Genomic DNA, 24,258 nt, shown 5'->3' on the forward strand with positions numbered 1-24,258 from the left:
CTGGGACTCAAACCTATGCCCATATGGGATGCTGAGGCTGCAGACGGTGGCTTAACCCGTTGCACCACAGCACCGGCCCAGTTATAAATTTTAAAACTTTTATCTATTTATTTATATGCTTGAAAGGCAGAGTGATAGAGAAGGCAAAACAGAGAGAGTGATCCTTCATCTGTTGGTTCACTCCCAGATGGCTACAAGAGTCAGGGCTGGGCCAGGCTGAAGTCAGGAGCTCACACCACCCTGAGGGACCCAAGTACTTAGATCATCACCTACTGCCTTCCAAGGCTTTATCAGGAAGCTGGATTGGAAGCAGAGTAGCTAAGATTCCAACTGGCAATGCTATAATGTGTCACCAGTGACAGCTTAACCTGCTGAGCCACAATACTGGCCCCTTTATTTTAAAGTCAGTGTTCCCCCATGCCACATATATTCCCCATGTTTGCTTGATGAAATGCCAGGATTGCCATGGTACCTGTTTTCCTGCCTGTCTTTTTTAAAAAGATTTATTTATTTATTTAAAAGTCAAAGTTACACAGAGAGAGGAGAGGCAGATAGAGAGGTCTTCCATCCGCTGATTCACTCCCCAATTGGCCGCAGTTGCGCGGATCCAAAGCCAGGAGCCAGGATCTTCTTCCGGGTCTCCCACGTGGGCACAGGCGCCCAAGGACTTGGGCCATCTTCTATTGCTTTTCCAGGCCATAGCAGAGAGCTGGATTGGAAGTGGAGCAGCTGGGACTCGAACCGGCACCCATACATGGGGTGCCGGTGCTTTAGGCCAAGGCGTTAACCCGCTGTGCCACAGCGCCGGCCCCTTCCTGCCTGTCTTGTGTAGACTTTGCTGCCACTCCATAACCCAGTGGGATGCCGGCCATGGAGTGTACCACAACTGCCTGGTCCTGAGAAGTATTCAGATTTCAGAACATGGTTCCCATATGGGAAGGAGTGTCCTGCACCAGGTGTTATTCACATGGCGTGCGTGGCGTGCAGTGTGAGGTAATCCAGAGCTGTGATGTGCAGCCTGGACAAGTGGGTCTTAGTGAATTGGTTGAAGCAGAGCTCCTTGTCCCCAGAGGAGGTGGTTGCCGGTTTCAGGATCTTTTCACTCATGGAGTGTTCTCGGGTGTTGTGCAGCCTGAAGAAACAGATGTGTGTGGGCCTGCAGACAGCAGCTGCGGATTCTCCTAGGCACAGTCACAGTCTTCTTGGACCTCGTGCAGGTCTTCTCTTCAGGCAAAGGCTGCTGTTCCTTTCACCCTGTTTCTCACCAACTGCCCTGACTGAGCCGAATAAAAATCTAGTCTGAGACTTTAAATGATCCGAGTTCCCAGCAAGGGGAAAACCAAGCTTTAGGTTCCCAGATTAATTACATCATCTAAATTTCCACTGCATCTGAGGCCGTAGCTCTCAGGAACAAGACAACTCGTGTCAGATAGAGAGGCCTCAAGGCTGAGGATTCTGTGTACAGACCTCTGATCAGAGACCTCTCTCCAGGCTGTCGGCACAGAGCACAGATCTTCCAGGAGCAGCAGAAAATGACTGAGACACAGGTGAGTGCTTAATTATCCTGTTTTTTTAATCAGTGTACTGAGGCTTATAGAATTTTTTTTTTTTTTGACAGGCAGAGTTAGACAGTGAGAGAGAGAGAGAGAGAAAGGTCCTCCCTCCGTTTGCTCACCCCCCAAATGGCCGCAACGGCCAGCGCACTGCACCAATCCAAAGCCAGGAGCCAGGTGCTTCCTCATGGTCTCCCATGCAGGTGCAGAGCCCAAGCACTTGGGCCATCTTCCACTGCCTTCCCGGGCCACAGCAGAGAGCTGGACTGGAAGAGGAGCAACCGGGACAGAACCAACGGGGGGCTGACACTGTGGTATAGTAGGTTAAGCCTCCACCTGTGGCACCAGCATCCCAAATAGGCGCTGGTTTTGAGTCCAAGCTACTCTACTTCTTTCTTTTCTTTTTTTTTTTCTTTTTTTATTTTTGACAAGCAGAGTGGACAGTGAGAGAGAGAGAGAGAGAGACAGAGAGAAAGGTCTTCCTTTGCCGTTGGTTCACCCTCCAATGGCTGCCGCGGCTGGTGCGCTGCTGCCAGCGCACCACACTGATCCGAAGCCAGGAGCCAGGTGCTTCTCCGGTCTCCCATGGAGTGCAGGGCCCAAGCACTTGGGCCATCCTCCACTGCACTCCCGGGCCACAGCAGAGAGCTGGCCTGGAAGGGGGGCAACCAGGACAGAATCCGGCACTCCGACCGGGACTAGAACCCGGTGTGCCGGCGCCGCAGGCGGAGGATTAGCCTGTTGAGCCACGGCGCCGGCCTACTCTACTTCTGATCCTGCTCCCTGCTAATGGCCTGGGAAAGCAGTAGAAGATGACCCAAATCCCTGGGCCCCTGCACCCACGTGGGAGACCTGGAAGAAGCTCCTGGCTCCTGGCTTCAGTTCGGCGCAGTTGCAGCCAATTGGGGAGTGAACCATTGAATCGGCGTAGCTCCAGCCATTGCAACTAATTGGGGAGTGAATCAGTGGATGGAAGACCTCTCTCTCTCTCTCTCTCTCTCTCGCTCTCTCGCTCTCTCGCTCTCTCTGCATCTTCTTCTTTCTGCGTGTAACTCTTTCAACTAAATAAATAAATCTTTAAAAAAATATTTTGTGGGATTTACTAATGGAATGATCTGGGTCTGGAGTTTTCTTTATTGAGAGATTTCAAACCACAAACTCAAAGTTTTAATAGTTTGTACATTTCTAGGATATGGGTCCACTTTACCCAAGTGGTTGATTTAATGGGCATAGAGGCCGGCGCCGTGGCTCAACAGGCTAATCCTCCGCCTAGCGGCGCCGGCACACCGGGTTCTAGTCCCGGTCGGAGTGCCGGATTCTGTCCCGGTTGCCCCTCTTCCAGGCCAGCTCTCTGCTGTGGCCCGGGAGTGCAGTGGAGGATGGCCCAAGTTCTTGGGCCCTGCACCCGCATGGGAGACCAGGAGAAGCACCTGGCTCCTGCCTTCGGGTCAGCGCGGTGTGCCAGCTGCAGCGTGCCAGCCGTGGCAGCCATTGGAGGGTGAACCAATGGCAAAGGAAGACCTTCTCTCTCTCTCTCTCTCTCTCTCTCTCTCTCACTGTCCACTCTGCCTGTCAAAAATTAAAAAAAAAAAAAAAATGGGCATAGAGTTGTTGATAGTCTTCTTTTGTTATAATTCTTTTTCTGTCTGTCAATCAGAAGTGATGTCCCCGTTGGCATACCTGATTTTTCTCTATTTCTTATCCATTTCACTGTTATCCATTTCACTGCTTTCTATACTAATTTGTATTAATTTTGTCCTTCTGCATGTGTTGGGTTTAATTTGGTCTTCTTTCTGTAGTTTATTTTGTATTTTCTTTCTTTCTTTTTTTTTTTTTTTTTTTGACAGTCAGAGTGGACAGTGAGAGAGAGAGACAGAGAGAAAGGTCTTCCTTTTTCATTCGTTCACCCCACAATGGCCACTATGGCCAGTGCGCTGCAGCCGGCACACCACGCTGATCCAAAGCCAGGAGTCAGGTGCTTCTCCTGGTTTCCCATGCGGGTTCAGGGCCCAAGGACTTGGGCCATCCTCCACTGCACTCCCAGGCCACAGCAGAGAGCTGGACAGGAAGAGGAGCGACTGGGACAGAATCCGGTGCCCTGACCGGGACTAGAACCCGGTGTGCTGGCGCTGCAGGCAGAGGATTAGCCTATTGAGCCACGGCAATGGCCTGTATTTTCATTTTCTTTGAAAGGCAGAGAGACAAAGGGAAATCTATCCACTAGTTTATTCCCTAAGTGTCTACTACAGCCTGGGCTGGTCCAGGCTGAAGCCAAGAGCCAGGAACTTCATCCAGGTCCCCCACATGGGTGGTGGGGACCCAAGTCCTAGGGCCATTATTTGCCTTGCAGGTATGTTAGTAGGAAGCTGAATTAGAAACAGAGTAGCTACGACTCAGCCTTCCCTTCAGTAGTGGATGTGGGGTTGGTGTTGTGACATAATGGGTAAAGCTGCCACCTGCAACATCCCCTGTGGATGCCAGTTCCTGTCCTGGCTGCTCCACTTTCAATCCAGATCCCTGCTAATGGCCTAGGGAAGGCAATGGAAGATGGCCCAAGTGTTTGGGTCCCTTCCACCCATGTGGGCGACCTAGATGAAGCTCCTGGCTTCCGCCTAGCACAGTCCTGGCGGTTGTGGCCATTTGAGGAGTGAACCAGTGGAAGGAAGATTCTCTCTCTTTCTCTCTCTCCCCTCCCCCTCCCATTCCTTCTCCCTCTCCCTTTCTCTGTGTAACTCTTTCAAATAAATAAATCTTCTTTGAAAAAAAAAACATGCTTTGTTTGATTTTTGTTCCTTTCAACTTGTTAGAGTTTGTTTTATGGCTCAAGATTTTTTTTTTAAAGATTTATTGCGTTAGAGAGAGAGAGAGAGAGGGAGATCCTCTGTCCGCTGGTTCACTCCCCAGATGGCCACAATGGCTGTGGCTAGGCCAGGCGTCAGGATTTTTTTCTGAGTCTCCCATGTGGGTGCAGGGGCTCAAGCATTTGGGCCATCTTCTGCTGCTTTCCTAGGCACAATAGCAGGGAGATAGGTTGGAAGTAGAGCAGCAGGGACACGAAATCCGACCCATATGGGATGCTGGCATTGCAGGAAGTAGCTTAACATATTGTGCCACAGTGCCAGTCACAGGATGTTTTAAGTTGGTGAATATTCCATGTATACTTGAAAATAAAGTTTATTTAGATGTGTTGAGTGGAGTGTTCTGTAAAAGCCAGGTCAAATTGATTGACACTGCTGTTCACATAGTTTCTGACTATCCTAGTTGGTTCTGGATCAGGGTCTTGCACATTGCAGTAATTAAGGCATTGGGAATGGCTACAGTCATTGCAAGGTGCCATGGGAAGGTGATCACATGGATCTTTCCACGTTGCTGCTTCACAACATGGCAGCAGGGTTCCCCAGAAGGAGCGAGAGGGAACTCAGAAGATGGAAGTCACATTCTCTTGCAGCCTCATCTTGGAAGTGACGTGCGATCACCACACCCTGTTCTGTTGTAGAAGTGAGTCAGTGAGTCCAGCAGGGGCCATCTTAGAGGCTGCCTACAACAGAGAGGAAAAAAAAAAGCCTGTATTGTACAAAACCCAATGAGAATCAGTTCAGATTTAACCGTGGTTTTGCTTTTCCAGATATCATTTGATGATGTGGCTGTAGATTTCACTTTGGAAGAGTGGCTCCTACTTAATCCTACTCAAAAGAATTTGTACAGAGATGTAATGTTGGAGAACTATAGCAATCTAGTGTTCTTGGGTAAGAACATTCTTCTAATGTAATTTAGTATGAGCCCAGTAATTGTGCAGATGCTGACATATTTACTGCTTTTGAATATTTTTCTGATATTGCAGGTTCTATGATTTCCACACCATATCGAGAGATTTTTAATGCTTCACTTTGTAGCCTGTGTAATAAAGCATTCTTAATAGTTAGAGTCTCTCAGCCCAATCAACTGGGTACTAGTCCTCTGTGTTTCCAATTAACAGGTTACCAAATGATCACAGCAGATGTAATATTCAAGCTGAAACATGATGAGCCATGGATAATAGATGAAGAAATCCTAAGTCAAAACTTTTCAGGTTAGAAATCATCAAGTGTGTGGAATACAATGAAAGTTAAATCTTGGTGTTTTGAAGGCTGGTTGGCAATTTTGAAATGTTTATAAAGCCATTTAAAGTTCCTAAATCTTTAGAGTTGACCTAAAACTGGTGAAATGAAGTCATCATGATTTTTTAATATTCTCTATATCCTGATAAGCATATCAGGATGTATCTTCTTTGCATGAAGTTTCTGATAGAATATACTCCTCTTACCTATACAGTGGCACAAACTGATGGCTAATCACGTGGGACCCTGCTTTACTGAAGAAGGCATCTCTTCCTAGCCTTTTCAGTTTTCGTTCCTTCCCAGGTTCCAAACCGACCTGTAGAAGTAGGCTTCTTTCTGCTTCCGTAAGAATTCATATTTTTTTTTATCATTTTAGATAACACTGACTACCTTTCAGTTTATCTTGAAACTTTTATTAGTTTTCTTCCTCTAACTTAGCAGAATTGTTTTAAACCTACAGAGAAAGTAGCAGGTGAATCCATGGATATAGAATAAAACCCTAATACCTTAAACACAGTAAGGAGATTCTATTTCTTTCCTTCTGTACAGACTGAAGACTTCAAAGTCAGCTTCTAGAGTGTCCCTTTGGTGCACTTGATGTTGAGCTTCTCTAAATTAGCTTCTCATTCATTCCGTCATATAGTCTGGTGGGTTTAATTTCCTCTTCACCTGCTATGTGATATTTAAATTCTGGTTATGATGAAGAACCTCGTGATAATGGCAGCATCTTAACTCTCCAGTTCTTTTTCTGTGCCCAGAAGTCACAGTTAAGTGCATTTGAACTAGCTTCTTCGCTGCCTTTCATACACTTTTCTCTGTACCTGGGCTTTCAGTCATGTCATGCCTCCCCCACTAAGACCATACCCCTTAAGCTTGAGCTCTTTTCTCACCTCCAAAAAAAATAAAGCTCCGCGACTTCTAACCTTTTCTGAAATTTCTAGCCCCTTAAAATCTATGTCATAGGAACCCAAGGCTTAGCAAAAATCATCTGGAATTATTTAACCAGTTACGTTGTAAGGTTGTTTTTTTGTTTTTTTGTTTTTTTGTTTTTTTTTTTTTTTTTTTTTTTTTTTTAGAGAGAGAGAGAGAGATATGGCCATTAACTTAATTTTCTCTGTTCTTTATGGAATTTATGGTTTGTTCATATTCAATAAATATTTCTTTAATTTGTTTTTATGGGACCACGTGAAGAAGGATTTTATTTGTCAAGTATCTCTTCTAGTAGCAAGGTGTATCAACTTACCTTGGGATATAGTTCAAACTACAGATGTCTAGGCACTATCTCTGATATAAATTTGGGAGGGGTATTTCTTCTGAGTTTTTTCTTTTTTTTTTAGATTTAAATCTCTACAGAGAGAGAGAAGAACAGAGAGAGAAAGAGATCTTTTGTCCACTGATTCACTCTCCGAATGGCCTCAACAACTGGGCTGGGCCAGGCCAAAGCTGGTAGTCAGGAGCTTCTTATGGTTCTCCCATGTAGGTAGGTGCAGGGGCCCAGGGATGTGGGCCATCTTTTGTTGCTTTCCCAGGTGCATTAGCAGGGAGCTAGATTGGAAGTGGAGCAGCCAGGACTCAAACCAGCCACCCACATGGGGTGCTGGTGCTGCAGTCATCAGCCTAACCTGTTATTCCACAATGCCAGCCCCTAAAATTTTCAATGAAAGATAAATAGACACTATTGGAAGGATTGTTTTAGAAAACTAGAATCCCTGGGGTCAGCATTGTGGTGTAGCATGTAAATCTGCCTGTGATGCTGGCATCCCATATGGGCACCAGTTCATATCTCAGCTGCTCCACTCACAATCTAGCTCCATGTGAAAGCCTGGGAAAAGCAGTGGAGGATGACCCATTTGTTTGGGCTTCTGCCACCTATGTGAGAGACCTGGATGAAGCTCCTGGCTCTTGCAGCCATCTGGGGAGTGAACCAGTGGATGGAAAATCTTTCTAACTCTCTCCCTTTGTCTCTCCCTGTCTCTCTATAACTTTGACATTCAAATAAATAAATAAACCTTTAGAAAACTGGAATCCCAGGTCCCATTTCAGAAGTTTTATTCAGTAAGCATAATCATTGAGGAACTTACACAGTATGGTTCATTTTTTTTTTTTCTTTTTAGAAGAAGTCTGGCTAGATAATGATTCCAAAATATGGCATCAAGATAATCAAGACAAGCTTAAAAGTATGGAGAGAGGCCATCAATATGATGTCTTGGGGAAAATATTTAATTCAAGCATAAACTTTGTTCATTTAGGAATGAGACTCCAGAAATGTGGCACAGGTGAGAAAAGTTTGAAACATCCTTTTGATTTTCTTGTGCAAAAAAATACCTGTGGAAGAAACAAACTTTATGAGTTCAGTAAGAAATTATTACTCTGTATCAAAACTGATGGACCCCACAGTGGAACAAAATACTGTGTTTGCAGTAAATGTAGAAAATCCAGCAGGAGGGAGTCATGGCTCAATACAAACCATGGAACACAATCAGGAGTGTATTTATGCATGGAATGTGGCAAGGTTTTTAAGAAGAAATCACAGCTTTTTATACATCAGAGAACTCACACAGGAGAGAAACCCTATCAATGTAGTGAATGTGGAAAAGCCTTCTCACAGAGGTCACTGCTCACTCTTCATCACAGGACACATTCAGGAGAAAAGCCATACGGTTGTGGTGAGTGTCCAAAGGCTTTCAGTAGACAGTCATTGCTCGTTTTACATCAGAGAACTCATACCGGAGAGAAACCCTATGGTTGCAGTGAGTGTGGGAAAGCCTTCAGCAGGAAATCACAGCTTAAAAGGCATCAGATAACCCACACAATAGTCAAACCCTATGGTTGCAGTGAGTGTGGGAAAGCTTTCTCCCAGAAACTAAAGCTCATTGCACACCAAAGAATGCATACAGGAGAGAAACCTTATAAATGTCCTGATTGTGGAAAAGCCTTCTTTTGGAAGTCACAGCTCATTACTCATCAGAGGATTCATACAGGGAAGAAGCCTTATGTATGCAGTGAGTGTCAGAAAGCCTTCAGCAGGAACTCCCTCCTCATTAGGCATCAGAGGATTCATACAGGAGAGAAACCCTATGAGTGCAATGCATGTGGTGAAGCCTTCGGCAGAAAACCACAGCTTATCAAACATCAGGGAATTCACACAGGAGAGAAGAACTATCGGTGCAATGATTGTGAGGAAGCCTTCTTTAGAAAGTCAGAGCTAATAAGGCATCAAAAAGCTCATTTAGGAGACAAACCTTATGGATGTGTTCAATGTGGAAAAACCTTCTTTGGGAAGTCACAGCTCCTGACACATCATAGAACTCACACTGGGGAGAAACCTTATGCATGTAGTGAGTGTGGGAAAGCCTTCACCCAGAAGTCAAGTTTGATATCACACCTGAGAACACATACAGGTGAGAAGCCCTATGAATGCAGTGAGTGTAGGAAGACATTCAGTGAGAAGTCAAGTCTCATTCATCATCAGAGAACCCATACTGGAGAAAAGCCCTTTGAATGTAGTGACTGTAGGAAAGCTTTTGCCTGGAAGCCACAGCTCCTTAGGCATCAGAGAATTCATACAGGGGAGAAGCCCTATGAGTGCAGTGACTGTGGGAAAGCATTTGTTCAGAAAGTACAACTCGTCAAACATCAGAGAAATCATACAGGGGAGAAAACCTATGGATGTAGTGACTGTGAAAAAGCTTTTTTTGAGAAGGCACAGCTCATTATACATCAGAGAATTCATACAGGAGAGAGACCCTACAAATGTGGTGAGTGTGGGAAATCTTTTACTAGGAAGTCACACCTTATGAGGCATCAGAGAATTCACACAGGAGATAAATACTATGGATGCAATGAATGTGGGACCGCCTTCAACAGGAAATCACAGCTCATGATACATCAGAGAAATCATACAAAAGCCATATGAATCCTGTAAATATGGAAAGCTTGCTATCAGATGGCTCACGTATTAATGCTTCTGGGAATAGACAGGCGCCAATCTATTGAGACAGTGACTGTTGGAGAGCCAGTGCTGTGGCCCAGCGTGTGTAGCTGATGCCTGCAGTGCCAGCATCCCATATGGGAACTGGTCCAATCCAGCTCCCTGCTAGTATGCCTGCGAGAGCAGTGGAAGATGGCCCAAGTACTTGGGCCTCTGCACCCATGTGGTTGACCTGGAGGAAGCTCCTGGATTCTGGCTTCAGATCAGCTCAGCCCCAGCCATTGCAGCTATTTGGAGAGAACCAGCAGATGGAAGATATCTCTCTCTCTCTCTCTCTCTCTCTCTCAAAACCAAAACAAAAACAAAAATAAAGCATAAACAGGAGAGCTTTAACTGGGGAGTGAAGAGTCACTGAACAGAATTCAGAAAGAAGAGAATTTTACTAAGTAGGCGATGTAGAAAAGCCTTTCTCCTAGAAGACACAACTCATTACACATCAGATGAGTCATCCAGGTGAACATCTTACTGTTTTAACACAGAAGCTCTCAGTTAAAAAGTATAGCTAATTAACATTTAGAGACCTAAACAGGAGTGGAATTCTATTGTAACAACGAGTCAAAAATTTTATCAAGAAAGGACAAAGTACAATAAACCATACAATAGAAAATGCTTACAGAAAGGGAATGCTATATATTATATTTTAGAAATTTCACACTGATTAATAGTCCTAATAATTTGAAGAATTTGACAAGTGTGACTGTTGCATAAGAGGTGTTCATTACATGTAAATTATTATAAAAACTAGTAAATGTTATCTGACTTTTTTTTACGTTTTCAAAAAGATTTATTTGTTCAGAAGACAGAGTTACAGAGAGGGAGAGATCTTCCGTCCACTGGTTCCTTCCCAAATGGCTGCAAAGGCCAAGCATAGGCCAGGCTGAAACCAAGGAGCTTCATCTAGGCCTCCCACATGGGTGGCAGGGGCCCAAGCACTTCTGTTGCCTTTCCAGGCACATTTGCAGAGAGCTGGGTTGGAGATGGAACAGCTGGACGTGAACTGGCACTTATAAGATACCAGCATGGTAGGCAGCAGCTTAACCTGCGCCATAGTACTTGCCCCCAAAGTAGTCAATTTTAAATAGTATGTTTACTTAAGTGTGAAGATTTATGCCTTCCTCATTGGTAGAAGATTAGGATTAGATTAGGAGACTACCTTGAACAGTTTGAAAGTAATCAGTATATATAAAATAGTGTTTATAAACACATAACAAGTGTGGGTTTGTGGTTTGGCAGAAGGCAGACTGTGACAGTGAAGTGAGCCCTATGACTGCCTAGCCTAAGCCTAGTGTCAGTTTCCAAAAGCCAGTCCAGGGATGCGAATAGATGTTGAATTGAAGAGAGGGAATTGGCATTTGGGGAATTGGCATGGTAGCTGGAGTTGGCAGTGGAATGTACTGGAGAGGAGGACCTTTGCAGAGATAGGACTCTGAACCTCTGCGAGAAGCCTCTGGAGTCCTTGGTCTTAGTAGTGATTTGTGTTTGTGTGAAAGAAAACTACCAGGAAAAGAAGCACTGCAAAGCAGCACCCTACACAATTTCTGGAGCTTGCAAAGGACTAGGTGTAGCTCATGTTGCTACCAGCCAGAGTGGAGATAGCTTATCACACATGGAGTACCCTGTAGAATGCTCAGAAGGATTTTGTTTAGTAGTGAGGCTGATTTTCCAAGATTAAATGCTACTGTGGGGCCGGCGCCATGGCTTAACAGGCTAATCCTCCACCTTGCGGCGCCGGCACACTGGGTTCTAGTCCCTTTTGGGGCGCCGGAATCTATCCCGGTTGCCCCTCTTCCAGGCCAGCTCTCTGCTATGGCCTGGGAAGGCAGTGAAGGATGGCCCAAGTCCTTGGGCCCTGCACCCGCATGGGAGACCAGGAGAAGCACCTGGCTCCTGGCTTCGGATCAGTGCGATGCGCCGGCTGCAGCGGCCATTGGAGGGTGAACCAGCGGCAAAAAGGAAGACCTTTCTCTCTGTCTCTCTCTCTCTCACTATCCACTCTGCCTGTCAAAAAAAAAAGCTGCTGTGGAATCCCAATTCCTGGCATATAAAACACTTACCTAGAGGCCGGCGCCGCGGCTCAACAGGCTAATCCTCCGCCTTGTGGCGCCAGCACATCGGGTTCTAGTCCCGGTCGGGGCACCGATCCTGTCCCGGTTGCCCCTCTTCCAGGCCAGCTCTATGCTATGGCCCAGGAGTGCAGTGGAGGATGGCCCAAGTCCTTGGGCCCTGCACCCCATGGGAGACCAGGAGAAGCACCTGGCTCCTGCCATCGGATCAGCACGGTGCGCCGACCGCAGCGTGTCTACCGCGGCAGCCATTGGAGGGTGAACCAACGGCAAAAAGGAAGACCTTTCTCTCTATCTCTCTCTCTCACTGTCCACTCTGCCTGTAAAAAACAAACAAACAACAACAACAACAAAAAAAAAAACCACTTACCTAGAATGCAAAGAAGCAAGAAATATGAGCTGTAACTAGGAGACAAATAAATCAATTGAGACAGACCCAGAAAAGATCGAAGTGATGGAATTAGTAGAGTACATTTGAATAGCTTTGTAAATATAATACAGAGGAAAATACAAAGGTATTAGTCAGCTTTTCATCACTACAGCTAAATACTTAAGATAAGTTACTTATAAAGGGAGGAGTTTTTTTTGGCTCATGACTTTGGAAGTTCACATTCCCAAGCTTGGGCATGCCCCATTGGTTCACTGATGATTCTGGAGGGTGGCAATGGAGGAGTGTATTTGGAGGAAGAATCACATGGCAAACCAGGAGGCAGAGGAAATGGCTAGGCCCATCTTGACTTTCATAATCTTTCTCCTGAGAACTACCTTCTGAGGGTACCCCCTAGTGACCTAAGGAACATTCACTAGGTCACATCCTAAACTTCATAACTGGATCACTCCTGTACCCTCACTGACCAGCAACCCATGACTTCAGGGTATAAATGTATGAATTTTGGAGCCAAATCCTGTTCAAACCACAGCAGCAAATTTCATGAAATCCAGTGTAAGATGTATGTTTAAGGCCCAAATAGAACTAATAGGGGTGAAAACAATATCTGAAATAAATGTTTAAATGCTGAGTAGCAGTCAGAGCAGATTAGACATAGAAGATGAAAAAAAAAAGCAATGAACTTAATGAGTAAGTATAAAATTAGTTAGATGGTATACAAACAGAAAAAATACTTTAGAAGAAATAATAGGAAAACAGACCATGGAATAATATATGTGTGACTATATTCCCAGGAGGGGAGGAAAAATAACATGCACAAAAATTGTATGAATAGGTAATGGCTGAAAATTTTAAAATATGATGAAAGTGATAATCCTGCATATACAGGAAGCTCCATGAACACAAAGCAGCAGTAACAAAGGAAACCCCTGTGATGCACATCAAAGTCACATTGATGAAAAACAGTGACAAAACAATTTTACAGCAAGTAGAAAAAACAGAGTATACTCACATGAACAGAGTGGCATCATACTTCTGGTAAGAAGTGTGCTACAAGAAAGTAGAGTAGCATATCTAAGTTACTGAAAGAAACAACAAACACTGTAACCAATTCTGTTTCCATCAAAAACATCATTCAGAAATGAAGGCAAAAATCAAGACTTTCAGTCAAACGAAAAATCAGGAGGAATTTATCACCTATAGACGTGCCTATGAGGACAAACAAAGTCTTGGGGCAGAGAAAAATAGTATAATGAGGAAATGTGGATCCACAGAAAGCCATGAGGAATTCTGGAAATGGTGAATATGTGGATAAATAGAAAAGTTTTTTTCTGTCGTTTTAAAACAAGATCTAAGTGCATAAAACTAGAGTGATGACAGTGTATTCTGGGTTTATTATAGATGTAAGTAAATTGTTTGATAATAGGACTTAAGTGTGGGTCTTTAAAAGTAGTTGAATAAAGGGCTTCATCCGAGTCCAGCGTGTGTCCTCAGGACTCAGGGTGACTGTGTCTGTGGCAGCTCTACAACAAGAATTGCACCTGTTATGGGTCTGTGTGTGTGCTGACTACTCTCTGCTTCTGCAGATCTATTCTCCCTTCTCTGCTGTGCACCTCCAGCATTGTCTTCTAGTGACCGCTTCACTGAGGCTTATTCTTAGGATGGAACAATGTGAGTTATCAGTAAAGGAGCAGGGGGGAGAGGCTGGAGTGCTTATTGCCTCTCTCTCCCAGCCTACAGGACCAAAATCTGGGCAGTGTCTTTGCCCCAGTGTTGCTACAGCTGCCTTTGAGGAGCTCTGTCTCTCCAGCATTCAGACTTAAGGGTGACAACTTTTTTTGGGTGTTTCCCTATCAATGGTTGAGTTTCTTTAATTCTGAACAATTCTATGTAAACAGTTTCTCTATTAAATGTTGTTAATGTTTTGAATACTATTTTTTTCTTTGCCATTTGTTGAATGAACATTTAATAAAACTGATATCTGTTATTGGTAAATGTGCCTCACAAGCCATAGGCTGACTGCTACCAAGATTTCCCGCACTAAAAATCAGTATTTTCTCTTTGTCTTTTTAAAAAGATTTATTTATTTGAAAGGCAGAGTTAGAAACAGAGAGGGACAGACACAGAGAAGTGTCTTCCATCAGTTGGTTCAACCCCCCAAATACCTGCAACAGCCAGAGAGGCAGGAACCAGGAACTCTCTCTGGGTCTCCCATGTTGGGGGCAGGGGCCAGGTGTTTGGGTCATCTTCTGTTGCCTTCCAGGCAAATTAGCAGAGAGCTCACTTGGAAGTGGAGCAGCTGAGACTGGAAATGGCACCCATATGGAATGCTGGTGCTGCAGGCAGTGGCTTAATCTGCTATGCCCAAAGCCAGCACCTGTTGTCTTTACCAGTTCAATAGAAATGACAACAAAGTTTGCTTGTTTGGGTTTTTTGCTGTGTATGTAATTAGCTGTGAAGATACTGCTGTTAGCTACATATGTTGACAGACTTGCAGTTATTTCTAAACCCCTCTTCAGGAAAACTGAAACCTTTTTTAAAGATTTTATTTATTTGAGAGAGCGAGTTACAGACAGTGAGAGGGAGAGACAGAGAGAATGGTCTTCTGTCCACTGGTTCACTCCCCAAATGGCCGCAACGGCCAGAGCTGTGTTGATCGGAAGCCAGGAGCCAGGTGCCTCTTCCCGGTCTCCCACATGGGTGCTTTCCGAGGCGACAGAAGAGAGGTGGATTGGAGGAGGAGCAGCCAGGACTAGAACTGGCACCCATTTGAGATGCTGGTGCCACAGGCGGAGGATTAACCTACTGCACCACAGTGCTGGCCCCTAAACTAAAACATTTATAATCATGTGTGCTACCTTAGAGAAAGCCAAGCAACCTATAAAAAGAATTTTTATTCAGGTTAAATATATATGGATAATAAACAAGATAACCAGTTACTGAGTAAAAAAGAATAGTATGCCATACTTCCAGGTACTAAAAAAAAGTTGTGCTGTGCAGTTATAATCTCTTTATTCCATATTCTGCTATTCATCATTATGTATAATTTGAGTAATCTGTATCCTATGGACAAGACTTTACACTGCAGTAGTCAAAGTTACCACGGAGATGCAGTGCATTAGCCATTGGGCAGCCCATGTTAGCGTGCTTGGGTCAGCCTCAGCTTCCCACGGTTGCACCTGGGAAAGGAGCAGATGATGGTCCGAGTGCCTGGGTTCCTGCCACTCACATGATAGGCCCAGGTGGGGTTACTGACACTGGCTGTGCCCAGCCCTGGCTGTGGTCATCTGAGGAGTGAGTGACGGAAGAGCTCTGTGTCCCCTTCCCAGTACTGTTGATATTGGAAATGACCCCCTAACATATATCACAATGTAGTCCCTTAGAGGTCCCCAGAAGCGCCATCTGGGGTGCCACATATGTTACTGGAATTTGGGGTGCCGTACGATATCACCATATGCTTATTAATAAAGCCCCAATATTAATAAGCCCGAGAGGGTTCTTGCCTAATATTTAGAGAATTCTAAATACTGGCATGAATACACAAGGCAGCATGGTACATTTTAGGCTTTTATTTAGAGCGAAAGATGCGTAGGAGAGTGAGAGCTTTATCTAAGAGAGAGAGGTAAATCTGGGTTCATACGGAGCACCAGAAACCAGCCACGTGGAGGAGCTTCTAGGCCAGGAAGCCTAGGGCGGGGTGGCCCGAAGGTCACGCACCCTAGGGGCGCAGGGCCACAGCCAGCCCCGACCTGGCAAGAGGCCAGGAAACAGAAGAGAAGGCGGACACAAAGTGTCCCAGGCTTTTAACCCACTTCCAAAGGGGAGTGGTTAATTAACCTGATTGGCCAGTGGGCACTAGGTGTGGCCAGGTAGGGCATGAGGTCACACAGGGGCGTGGCGAAGGCAGAATCTTCCAGTCACAAACCTAATCGATTTTAACCTGTATGCCTGCCTACTTCACTGTCACTCTGCATTTCAAATAAAACAAAATCTTTTTAAAAATTACTGTAGAGATTTCTTCAAATCCTCCACACCACCTTTCCCATCAGTTCTCTTAGGAAATACTGTGCCAAACAGAAAATCAACTGTTCTAAGATTAAATGTATTTGCTTCACTCACAATCTCATGCAACAGAATAATTAAGTTGAAATAGACTACCACAGAGTCCCATTGTAGATTTATCATTTAAGTGTCTCCCCTAGAGTTTCACCTTCCTTTATCCTCTCTCACCCAAATATTTTTTTTCCTATTGGCATGTAAACTTCATTTGAAGAGAAGTAATTGCCATCAGGCCATCAGCAGGGCTCTTACTCTTCTCGTCACATCTGCATTTCAGTCAGCATGTTGCAGGACATCTTTATGCAGGCTTTCTATTATGGGCTCTCCAGGAGACACCTTGCACATTTTGTTCTGTGTTAATAAACCTATGTATCACTCTGGTCCTCTATAAGGAATTACAATGAAATAAGTATTGTGAGAGAGCACAATTAGAATACAGTTTTCAAGTTCTCTGTAGTTTCTATGTGATAATACTATAACGATCTGTACATGTATGGGAGTAAAATGGTTTCTGCCATCTGGATTCTCTTGTGGCACCTTTGTCACATAGTGAAGTGAGACACTCTTGTCATGATGTTAGAGATTTCTATTTATCTTGAGATATCTGTCTGCAACGTAGAAGCAGGCACTGGTACATGTGAGCTCAAAAGAATGCAATTCAACTAAATTCCATTTAAAGCTTGCTTGCTTTTACAGTTTCCCTTCCAACACCACGTACACCATAACCTTATCAACTAGCCTAGTAGTGGATTTGTTCTGGGGCCAAATCTGTGAATTTGGTGACGCTATCTAATAATTTTTTGTGTGTGAGATCTTTGCAACTTAGAAAACAGTTTTTACTTGTATTCAGGTAGTTGTTTTTTTTTTTTTTAAAGATGTATTTATTTATTTGAAAGTCATCTGGGACCCATATTGGAGTGCTTTGGTTTGATACTCCACCCCTTCTGCCTGACAGATCTTCTACAATCTCCCAGGTGCAGCCCAGTATCTGCATTTCAAACACCCTGCTCCGATCCCAATTCTCTAGGGGGTCCTGCTCACCCTCCCTCCTGTCTGATAACATTTGCATCCAGAGAGTCCTTTGTTTCAGACCTTCAAGAGAAAACTCAGAAGTTTTTCTATTTACATCCAAAAAGCCCTTTGTTCCAAGAGGAGCAAGACCCATCTCCTTACCCCCCCACCCCCCACCCCAACCGGGCTGTGCGCTCAGCCCTCGGCCTCTGCCGAGCCGCCCGCCTGGTCTGGCCAGGTGTATTCTCTCCACTCAACCACGTAACCTCGTTCCTCCCCCGCCCAGTCCGAGCGACTGGGCACCCTCTCGGGTCCTGTCTGGAGAGGTGCCCATCCGTCCTTACCGATGTCCCTGCCCTAATAAGCCTTGCTATTTTACCTCCCACTACTCTGTCTCACGCCTGAATTCTTTCTTGCCGGAAGACAAGAACCCTGCACTTATCCGGTAACACCTTTAAAATGGAAAGACCCTGCCAAGGCGTAACTGCTATTTTAACTCCGACCCGCGGCTCCCGCACTGGCCCGGGGCTCCCTCAGGGCGCCCGTTGTGACCTAGCGGGTGAGAATGACCTCCGAAAATGGTTTCCTCCCACATCCCCCACGTTAAAGGCAAGACGGACTTCCGTACACAACAGACATCTGCATTTCAAAGACGGCTCTGGGACTCTGGACGTCCTCCTTTTGCCCCAACGTAACATGGCGCTGACCGTCCCCACTTCCGTGATCCCCGGAGATGAAGTCCTCCCGGCCAGCATCAAAGATGGCGTCACCGCCCGCAGCCTCGCGTCAGCGCACGCTCCGAACCACACGCGCGCCCGCTCTCGGTGGCCCCTCTCGGCTCCGCTCTAGCCGTCGTTCTCGGTGGGCGCCGGCGGCAGCCAATCGCAGGCCGTGGGTGCCGGCTGGCCCCGCCCGCGGATCAGCTGAGGGATCCGCAATGTCTGTTGACAGCAGCGGCGGCGCCGCCGGTTCCGGGTTCGGCGCGGGGCGGGGGGTAAGCGGGGCGGGTGAGGGGCCGGGAGGGCCGGCGGGGGGACACAGCCGCGGCCGTGGCGGGCAGCCCGCGGGTGACTCGCCCGGCCCGGGGACGGCGTGGGCGTGGGCAGCCGGAGGCAGGCCCGCGGGGGAGGGGCAGCGGCCCTGAGCCTCTGCCTCCGCGGCCGGAGGGTCCTCAGCGGACGCTTCCGGGGTCTCGTCAGATGTGAGTTCGATGGAGCGGCCCGAGCGAGGCGAGCAGCCGCCGCAGCAGCAGCCCTGGGGGAGGCTCCGCCGCCTGGGCGCGGACGAGGGCGAGCCGCACGTCCTCCTGTGGAAGCGGGAGTGGACCATCGGGCGGAGGAGAGGTGCGGGGGCCGGGCCGGCGGGCGGGCGGGCCGGGCGGGCGGGCGGGCAGAGCCCCCGGGCTGCGGGGCTCGGTGAGAGCTGTGCCCAGTCGCTCTTCCTTTGCTCTTCGTTCCAACTTTGTGAAGTCGCTGCGTTAACGTCCCCTCCGGGATGCAGTCTTGGCACGTTCGTTGCGACACAGACTGTCTTCTCTAAGCGTTAGGGCATTCAAGCAGAAATAGAGAACAGAAGGAAAGTCGGAGTCCCCAGACTTGGGAAATTGAGCCCGTAGAGTTCAGAGTTCATGGGTTAAACCACGGACCTAGGAGCACAGCTTGAGACAAATGGGAAGCAAAATAGAACGCAGCGGGGCCCAGTGGACGTCCCGCTGCTCCACTTCCGATCCTGCTCCCTGCGGATGCCCCAGGAAAGCAGCGGGAGACGAGGGCCCCTGCACCCACGTGGGAGACCGGGAGGAAGCTCTTGGCTCCTGGTTTTGGCCTGGCCCAGCCCTGGGCTTTGCAGCCATTTGCGGAGTGAACCAGTGAATGGAAGATCTCTCCTTTTCTTCTGTCTTTCTGAAACTCTGGTGTTTAAATAAATAAAAAAGAGAGAGTATACCGAAACGCATGGGATGCAGCTCAAGCAGTGCTCGGGGGAAATTTATAATTGTGATGCCAATATTAAAGAAGATCTCAAGTCCTGATCCTGGAACATTTACTTATTCAGCAAAAATGAGAAGCTAAGAATTTAAACAATCACATGGGAGAAAGTTCTCTCACCCCCAACAAACAGATTTTTTTACCACTTTTATTGTACCTGACAATTTTTTTGTGCTGTCTTAAATCCTAATATCAAGGTAAATTATTTTTTACAACTTTGAAAGTATTTGCATATCATTAGAAGTTTTGGAAAAATGTGTGTGTGTGTGTGTGTGTGTTTGATTTGTTTATTTGAAAGGCAGAGTTAACAGAGAGAGAGAGGGAGGGAGGGATCTTCCATCTGCTGATTCTCTCTCCAGATGGCTGCAACTGCTGCAGCTGGGCCGGTCCAAAACCAGGGGCCGGAACTTCCTCCAGGTCTCCCAAGAGGCTTCCTCCTGGTCTCCCACGTGGGTGTAGGGGCCCAAAGACTTGGACCATCCTCTGCTGCTTTCCCAGGCACATCAGCAGGGAGCTGGAGTGGAAGTGGAGCAGCCAGGACTCGAAACAGCGCCCACATGGGATGCTGACATTGCAGGCTGCAGCCCTATCTGCTATCCACAATGTAGTCCCCAAAATGTGTTGTTTTTTATTGATACACAAGGCAGGGGGAGAAGAGTGGAGGCCGTGAAGACAAGCTACTTAGTTTTTCAACCCTTCACCAACTTATAACTTGCTTTAGGCCAACAACACCCCTTTCTGTGCCTTCGTACCTACTTGGTAGAGTTACTGTGAGGATTACATGATCTCATACATGAACTACCGAGAAGGAGCCTGGTTTTGAGTTAGCACTTAACCTTAGTCATTATTATACATGTTAAGATACTACATTACTTGTTCAGCTAAGGTAGCAAAAACATGTTGCTGAGTTATCAATAGAAATGCTTTCAGTGAATGTATTAATTATATTACCAGGGAGTACATAAAGGTTGTAGTACTATTCTGTTTATACTACTGTAATAAAACACCACATTTTGCTTGGCTGAAGCAACGAAAGTTTACTGCCTATGGTTTTAGAGGCTGGGAAGTCCCGGGTCCAGTGCAGGTCAGCCAAGTGGATTCCTGGTGAGGGCCATCTTCTGGCTTAAGATGGCTGCTCTTGCTGTGTCCTCCATGGTAAAGACAGAGAGCTCGTTTCTCATACTCCTCTTAAAAGAGCACTGGTTCTGTCAGATCAGAGTCCCGTCCTAATGACCTCATTTAATCTTTATCACCTGTTTACAGGTCCCGTTTCCAAATACCATCATGTTGAGGATTAGGACTGCAGCATATAAACTGCAAGAAATTACTAACATTCAGGCCATAACAGTTGTAAAACTGGATCATATTTATTTTTTAAAGTAGTCTGCAAGGCTGCCACATACAAGGTATCATTTTGGGGAACAATGCACTGATATTTAGGAAGGGATCCAAGAACTGCACCTTCCCATAGAGCTCCCCATTTTCAGGGAGTGGCAGAAATGTACACCACCCGTACAGGAGATTTCATGGCATGCAGGACCAGTGCCAAAGTAGAGCTGTAGCATAAAGTGTCTCCATTCTGAATTAGAACTCGTATTCCAGCCAGGTGAGATCGCTAACCACCGCTGTGATGTAGTTAGGGACAGGCACTCAGTCTGGGATTACAGGGAGGCCACACTGGCAGTTAGGCTCAGTGGGATGAGATCGTGACCTGAGGTGACACTCACTTTGGATAAGTGTAAAAAAGTACTTTTTAAAAAAGATTTATTTATTTATTTGAAAGAGTTACAGAGAGGAGAGGCAGAGAGAAAGAGGTCTTCCATCTGATGGTTCACTCCCCAGTTGGCCACAATGGCCGGAGCTGCGCTGATCCAAAGCCAGGAGCTTCTTCCCGGTCTCTCACACGGGTACAGAAGCCCAAGGACTTGGGCCATCTTCTACTGCTTCCTAGGTCATAGCAGAGAGCTGGGTTAGAAGTGGAGCAGCTGAGTCTCGAACCAGTGCCTGTGTGGGATGCTGACGCTTCAGGCCAGACGTTAACCCGCTGTGCCACAGCACCGGCCCCAATAAAGTACTTCTGATAATGTAGACTGCACAAGTCAATTTTTAATCATTCATTTTAATGGAGGTGTAATTAACATGATAAAGTTGACCTCTTTTGGTCTTCAGTTCCATGAGTTTTCAGAACTATGACGACCATCACAGTCATTTTCCCTCTGCCCTGGCTCCTGGAAACCACTGGTCTTGTTTCTATCTCCGTAGTTCTGCCTTTTTCAGAATGTCATCTGAGTGGAGTCAGTAGTGTCCCCCTACAGTCTGGCTTCTTGTCCTTGGCACAGTGCATTTGAGATTAGCTCTGGGCTGCTGCATGTGCAGCAGTTTGTTCCTTTTTGTTGCTGGATAGTATCCGTTCTTTGGATGTGCCTTCCTTTGCTACCAGCTGATGGACATTTGTATAGTTTCTTGGTTTTGGCTATGGGAAATAAAGCAACTATAACAGGTCTTTTTACAGTTTTCTTTCTCTTAGCTAATTTCCTGGGAGTAGAATTGCCGGGTCATGCAGTGAGAGTTTAAACTTGATGAGAGTCTGCCAAACTGTTTCTAAAGTGGTTAGACCATTATGCAGAGTGTGAAAGTTCCAGTTTTCCCACTTCCTGCTTGGAGACAGCACTTTGTGATCAGTTTTGGTAAATGGGGCATCTTTTAAATAATGGGGTTTCAAGAAGGCTCAGAACATAGTCCTTGGCCCTTGACTTTGAACTAACTAAACTTAGGTGCTTTGTAAATTTCTTCATGTTTTGCTTGATCAAATGTTTCCTTGCGGGCGCCGGGCTCACTAGGCTAATCCTCCGCCTTGAGGCGCCGGCACACCAGGTTCTAGTCCCGGTCGGGGCACCGATCCTGTCCCGGTTGCCCCTCTTCCAGGCCAGCTCTCTGCTGTGGCCAGGGAGTGCAGTGGAGGATGGCCCAAGTGCTTGGGCCCTGCACCCCATGGGAGACCAGGATAGGCACCGGGCTCCTGCCATTGGATCAGCGCGGTGCGCCAGCTGCAGCGCGCTGGCTGCGGCGGCCATTGGAGGGTGAACCAACAGCAAAAGGAAGACCTTTCTCTCTGTCTCTCTCTCACTGTCCACTCTGCCTGTCAAAAAAAAAAAAAAAAAAAAAAAAAGTTAAGTATGAATGGTGGAGACCCTACATTCAAAGCCAATACTTCAGTAAAACAAAAAGCAAAATGAGGTTCCCACGTGATCACATCCATAGCTGTCTCCAGTGTCCTCTCACACTCTCTGTTTTAGGTTGTGACCTTTCGTTTCCCAGCAATAAACTGGTCTCTGGAGACCACTGTAAACTTGTCGTGGATGAAAAATCTGGTCAGGTGACACTGGAAGATACCAGGTGAGCACTTTCTGAACTTCTTTTCTGTTTCCTCTTGAAGCTTAAAAAGTCTCACTTTTAAAGGGAGTATACTCGGCCATGGCTGAGGAAATGTGAGATAACTCGGCTCGTTTTCCATAATGTAGTAGTTAATTAGTTTCTCAGAGTATTAGAAGATGTGTTTTCTGGTTTCCAGTGAGGGATATTCTGTGATTCTTTAGTGTGTACAACTCTCAAATTCAAATTAAAACAGACATAACTCAGAAATAAGACTTAAAAGACATTGGTAAATTTTTGGCTCTTGAAAAACCTATTCAAGTTTTACTTCTTTCCTTCAAGTCAAAAAAAATCTTTCTTTAAAAATTAGTGGGCCGTCGCCGTGGCTCAACAGACTAATCCTCCACCTAGCGGCGCCGGCACACCAGGTTCTAGTCCCGGTTGGGGCGCCAGATTCTGTCCCGGTTGCCCCTCTTCCAGGCCAGCTCTCTGCTGTGGCCAGGGAGTGCAGTGGAGGATGGCCCAAGTTGTTGGGTCCTGCACCCGCATGGGAGACCAGGATAAGCACCTGGCTCCTGCCTTCGGAACAGCGCGGTGTGCCGGCCACAGTGCGCCAGCCACGGCGGCCATTGAAGGGTGAACCAACAGCAAAAAGGAAGACCTTTCTCTCTGTCTGTCTCTCTCACTGTCCACTCTGCCTGTCAAAAAGTAAAAAAATAAAATAAAATAAATAGTAAGTTCTTAAATAACCTAATTAGTATAAAAATCCCACTCATTAAAAATAGGTATGTAAGTATATTCATTTTGCATAAATGAGATTATACAATTACTATTGTCATATCTGCTTTTATCACTTAAAAAGTTTTAGAGAGTGTACCATGTCAGCACTATATATATATATATATATATATATTTAAAGATTTACTTATTTATTTGAAAGAGTTACACAAAGAGAGAAGGAGAGGCAGAGAGAGAGAGAGAGAGAGAAAGTCTTCCATCTGCTGCTTCACTCTCCAGCTAGCCATAATGGTCAGAGCTGCGCTGATCTGAAGCCAGGAGCCAGGAGCTTCTTCCCATGTAGGTGTAGGGGCCCAAGTGTCTGGGCCATCTTCTACTGCTTTCCCAAGCCATAGCAGAGAGATGGATTGGAAGTGGAGCAATGGGGCTCAAACTGGCACCCATAGGGATGCTGGCACTGCAGGCGGTGGCTTCACCAGCTATGCCACAGTGCCAGCCCCAACACTATCTTTTGATAATGTGTTTGTTGCTTTCCTTCATGGTAGGCATTGATTTTGATTTTGTTCTTTTATAAGTGACAACACAGTGACTTTCCTGCACACTTTGCATTTGTGTATTTTCTTGGGATGGTTTCTTGACAGGGAGTGTGTCTATTCTCAACTTGGTACAAGCAGCAGTATGTACCTTTCCCACTGGAGGATCTTAATTTATTTATTTATTTTTTTTATTTGAGAGGTAGAGACAGAAAGAGATCTTCTGTCCACTGGTTCACTCTCCAGATGGCTGCAATGGCTGGAGCTGAGCCGATATGAAACCAGGACCCAGGAGCTGCTTCTGGGTCTCCCATGTGGGTGCAGGGAAGTAGAGGGCTTTCCCAGGCTATAGCAGAGAGCTGGATTGGAAGTGGAGCAGCGAGGACTCCATCTGGTGCCCATATGGGATGCCGGCACTGCAGGTGGTGGCTTTACCCACTGTGCCACAGCACCAGTTTTGGGTTTTTT

General features: G+C 46.1%; 2 protein-coding genes across 10 annotated transcripts in view; both read left to right on the forward strand.

Annotated features, from left to right (window-relative positions):
* The window catches only part of ZNF605 (zinc finger protein 605), a 30,066-nt gene extending 15,943 nt beyond the window's left edge, over positions 1 to 14,123 (forward strand). For 2 of the 5 annotated variants that reach the window (XM_062182353.1, XM_062182352.1), the window contains exons 2-5: positions 1,492 to 1,547; positions 5,179 to 5,299; positions 5,530 to 5,622; positions 7,765 to 14,123. In XM_062182353.1, the coding sequence (XP_062038337.1) occupies positions 1,533 to 1,547; positions 5,179 to 5,299; positions 5,530 to 5,622; positions 7,765 to 9,566 (2,031 nt within the window). In that variant the 5' untranslated portion in view covers positions 1,492 to 1,532 and the 3' untranslated portion in view covers positions 9,567 to 14,123. Of the gene's footprint in view, positions 1 to 1,131; positions 1,548 to 5,085; positions 5,300 to 5,529; positions 5,623 to 7,764 lie in introns of those variants that run through there. The other 3 variants (XM_062182351.1, XM_062182354.1, XM_062182350.1) reach the window with 3 other exon arrangements.
* Positions 14,124 to 18,083: 3,960 nt separating this feature from the next.
* Positions 18,084 to 24,258, forward strand: part of CHFR (checkpoint with forkhead and ring finger domains) — a 33,976-nt gene continuing 27,801 nt past the window's right edge. For all 5 annotated transcript variants that reach the window (XM_062182834.1, XM_062182836.1, XM_062182837.1 and 2 more), the window contains exons 1-3: positions 18,084 to 18,156; positions 18,362 to 18,505; positions 22,444 to 22,543. In XM_062182834.1, coding sequence (XP_062038818.1) covers positions 18,373 to 18,505; positions 22,444 to 22,543 — 233 coding nt within the window. In that variant the 5' untranslated portion in view covers positions 18,084 to 18,156; positions 18,362 to 18,372. The remainder of the gene's footprint in view (positions 18,157 to 18,361; positions 18,506 to 22,443; positions 22,544 to 24,258) is intronic.

The sequence above is a fragment of the Lepus europaeus genome, chromosome 23 (assembly GCF_033115175.1).
Source record: "Lepus europaeus isolate LE1 chromosome 23, mLepTim1.pri, whole genome shotgun sequence".
Lineage (NCBI taxonomy): Eukaryota > Metazoa > Chordata > Mammalia > Lagomorpha > Leporidae > Lepus > Lepus europaeus.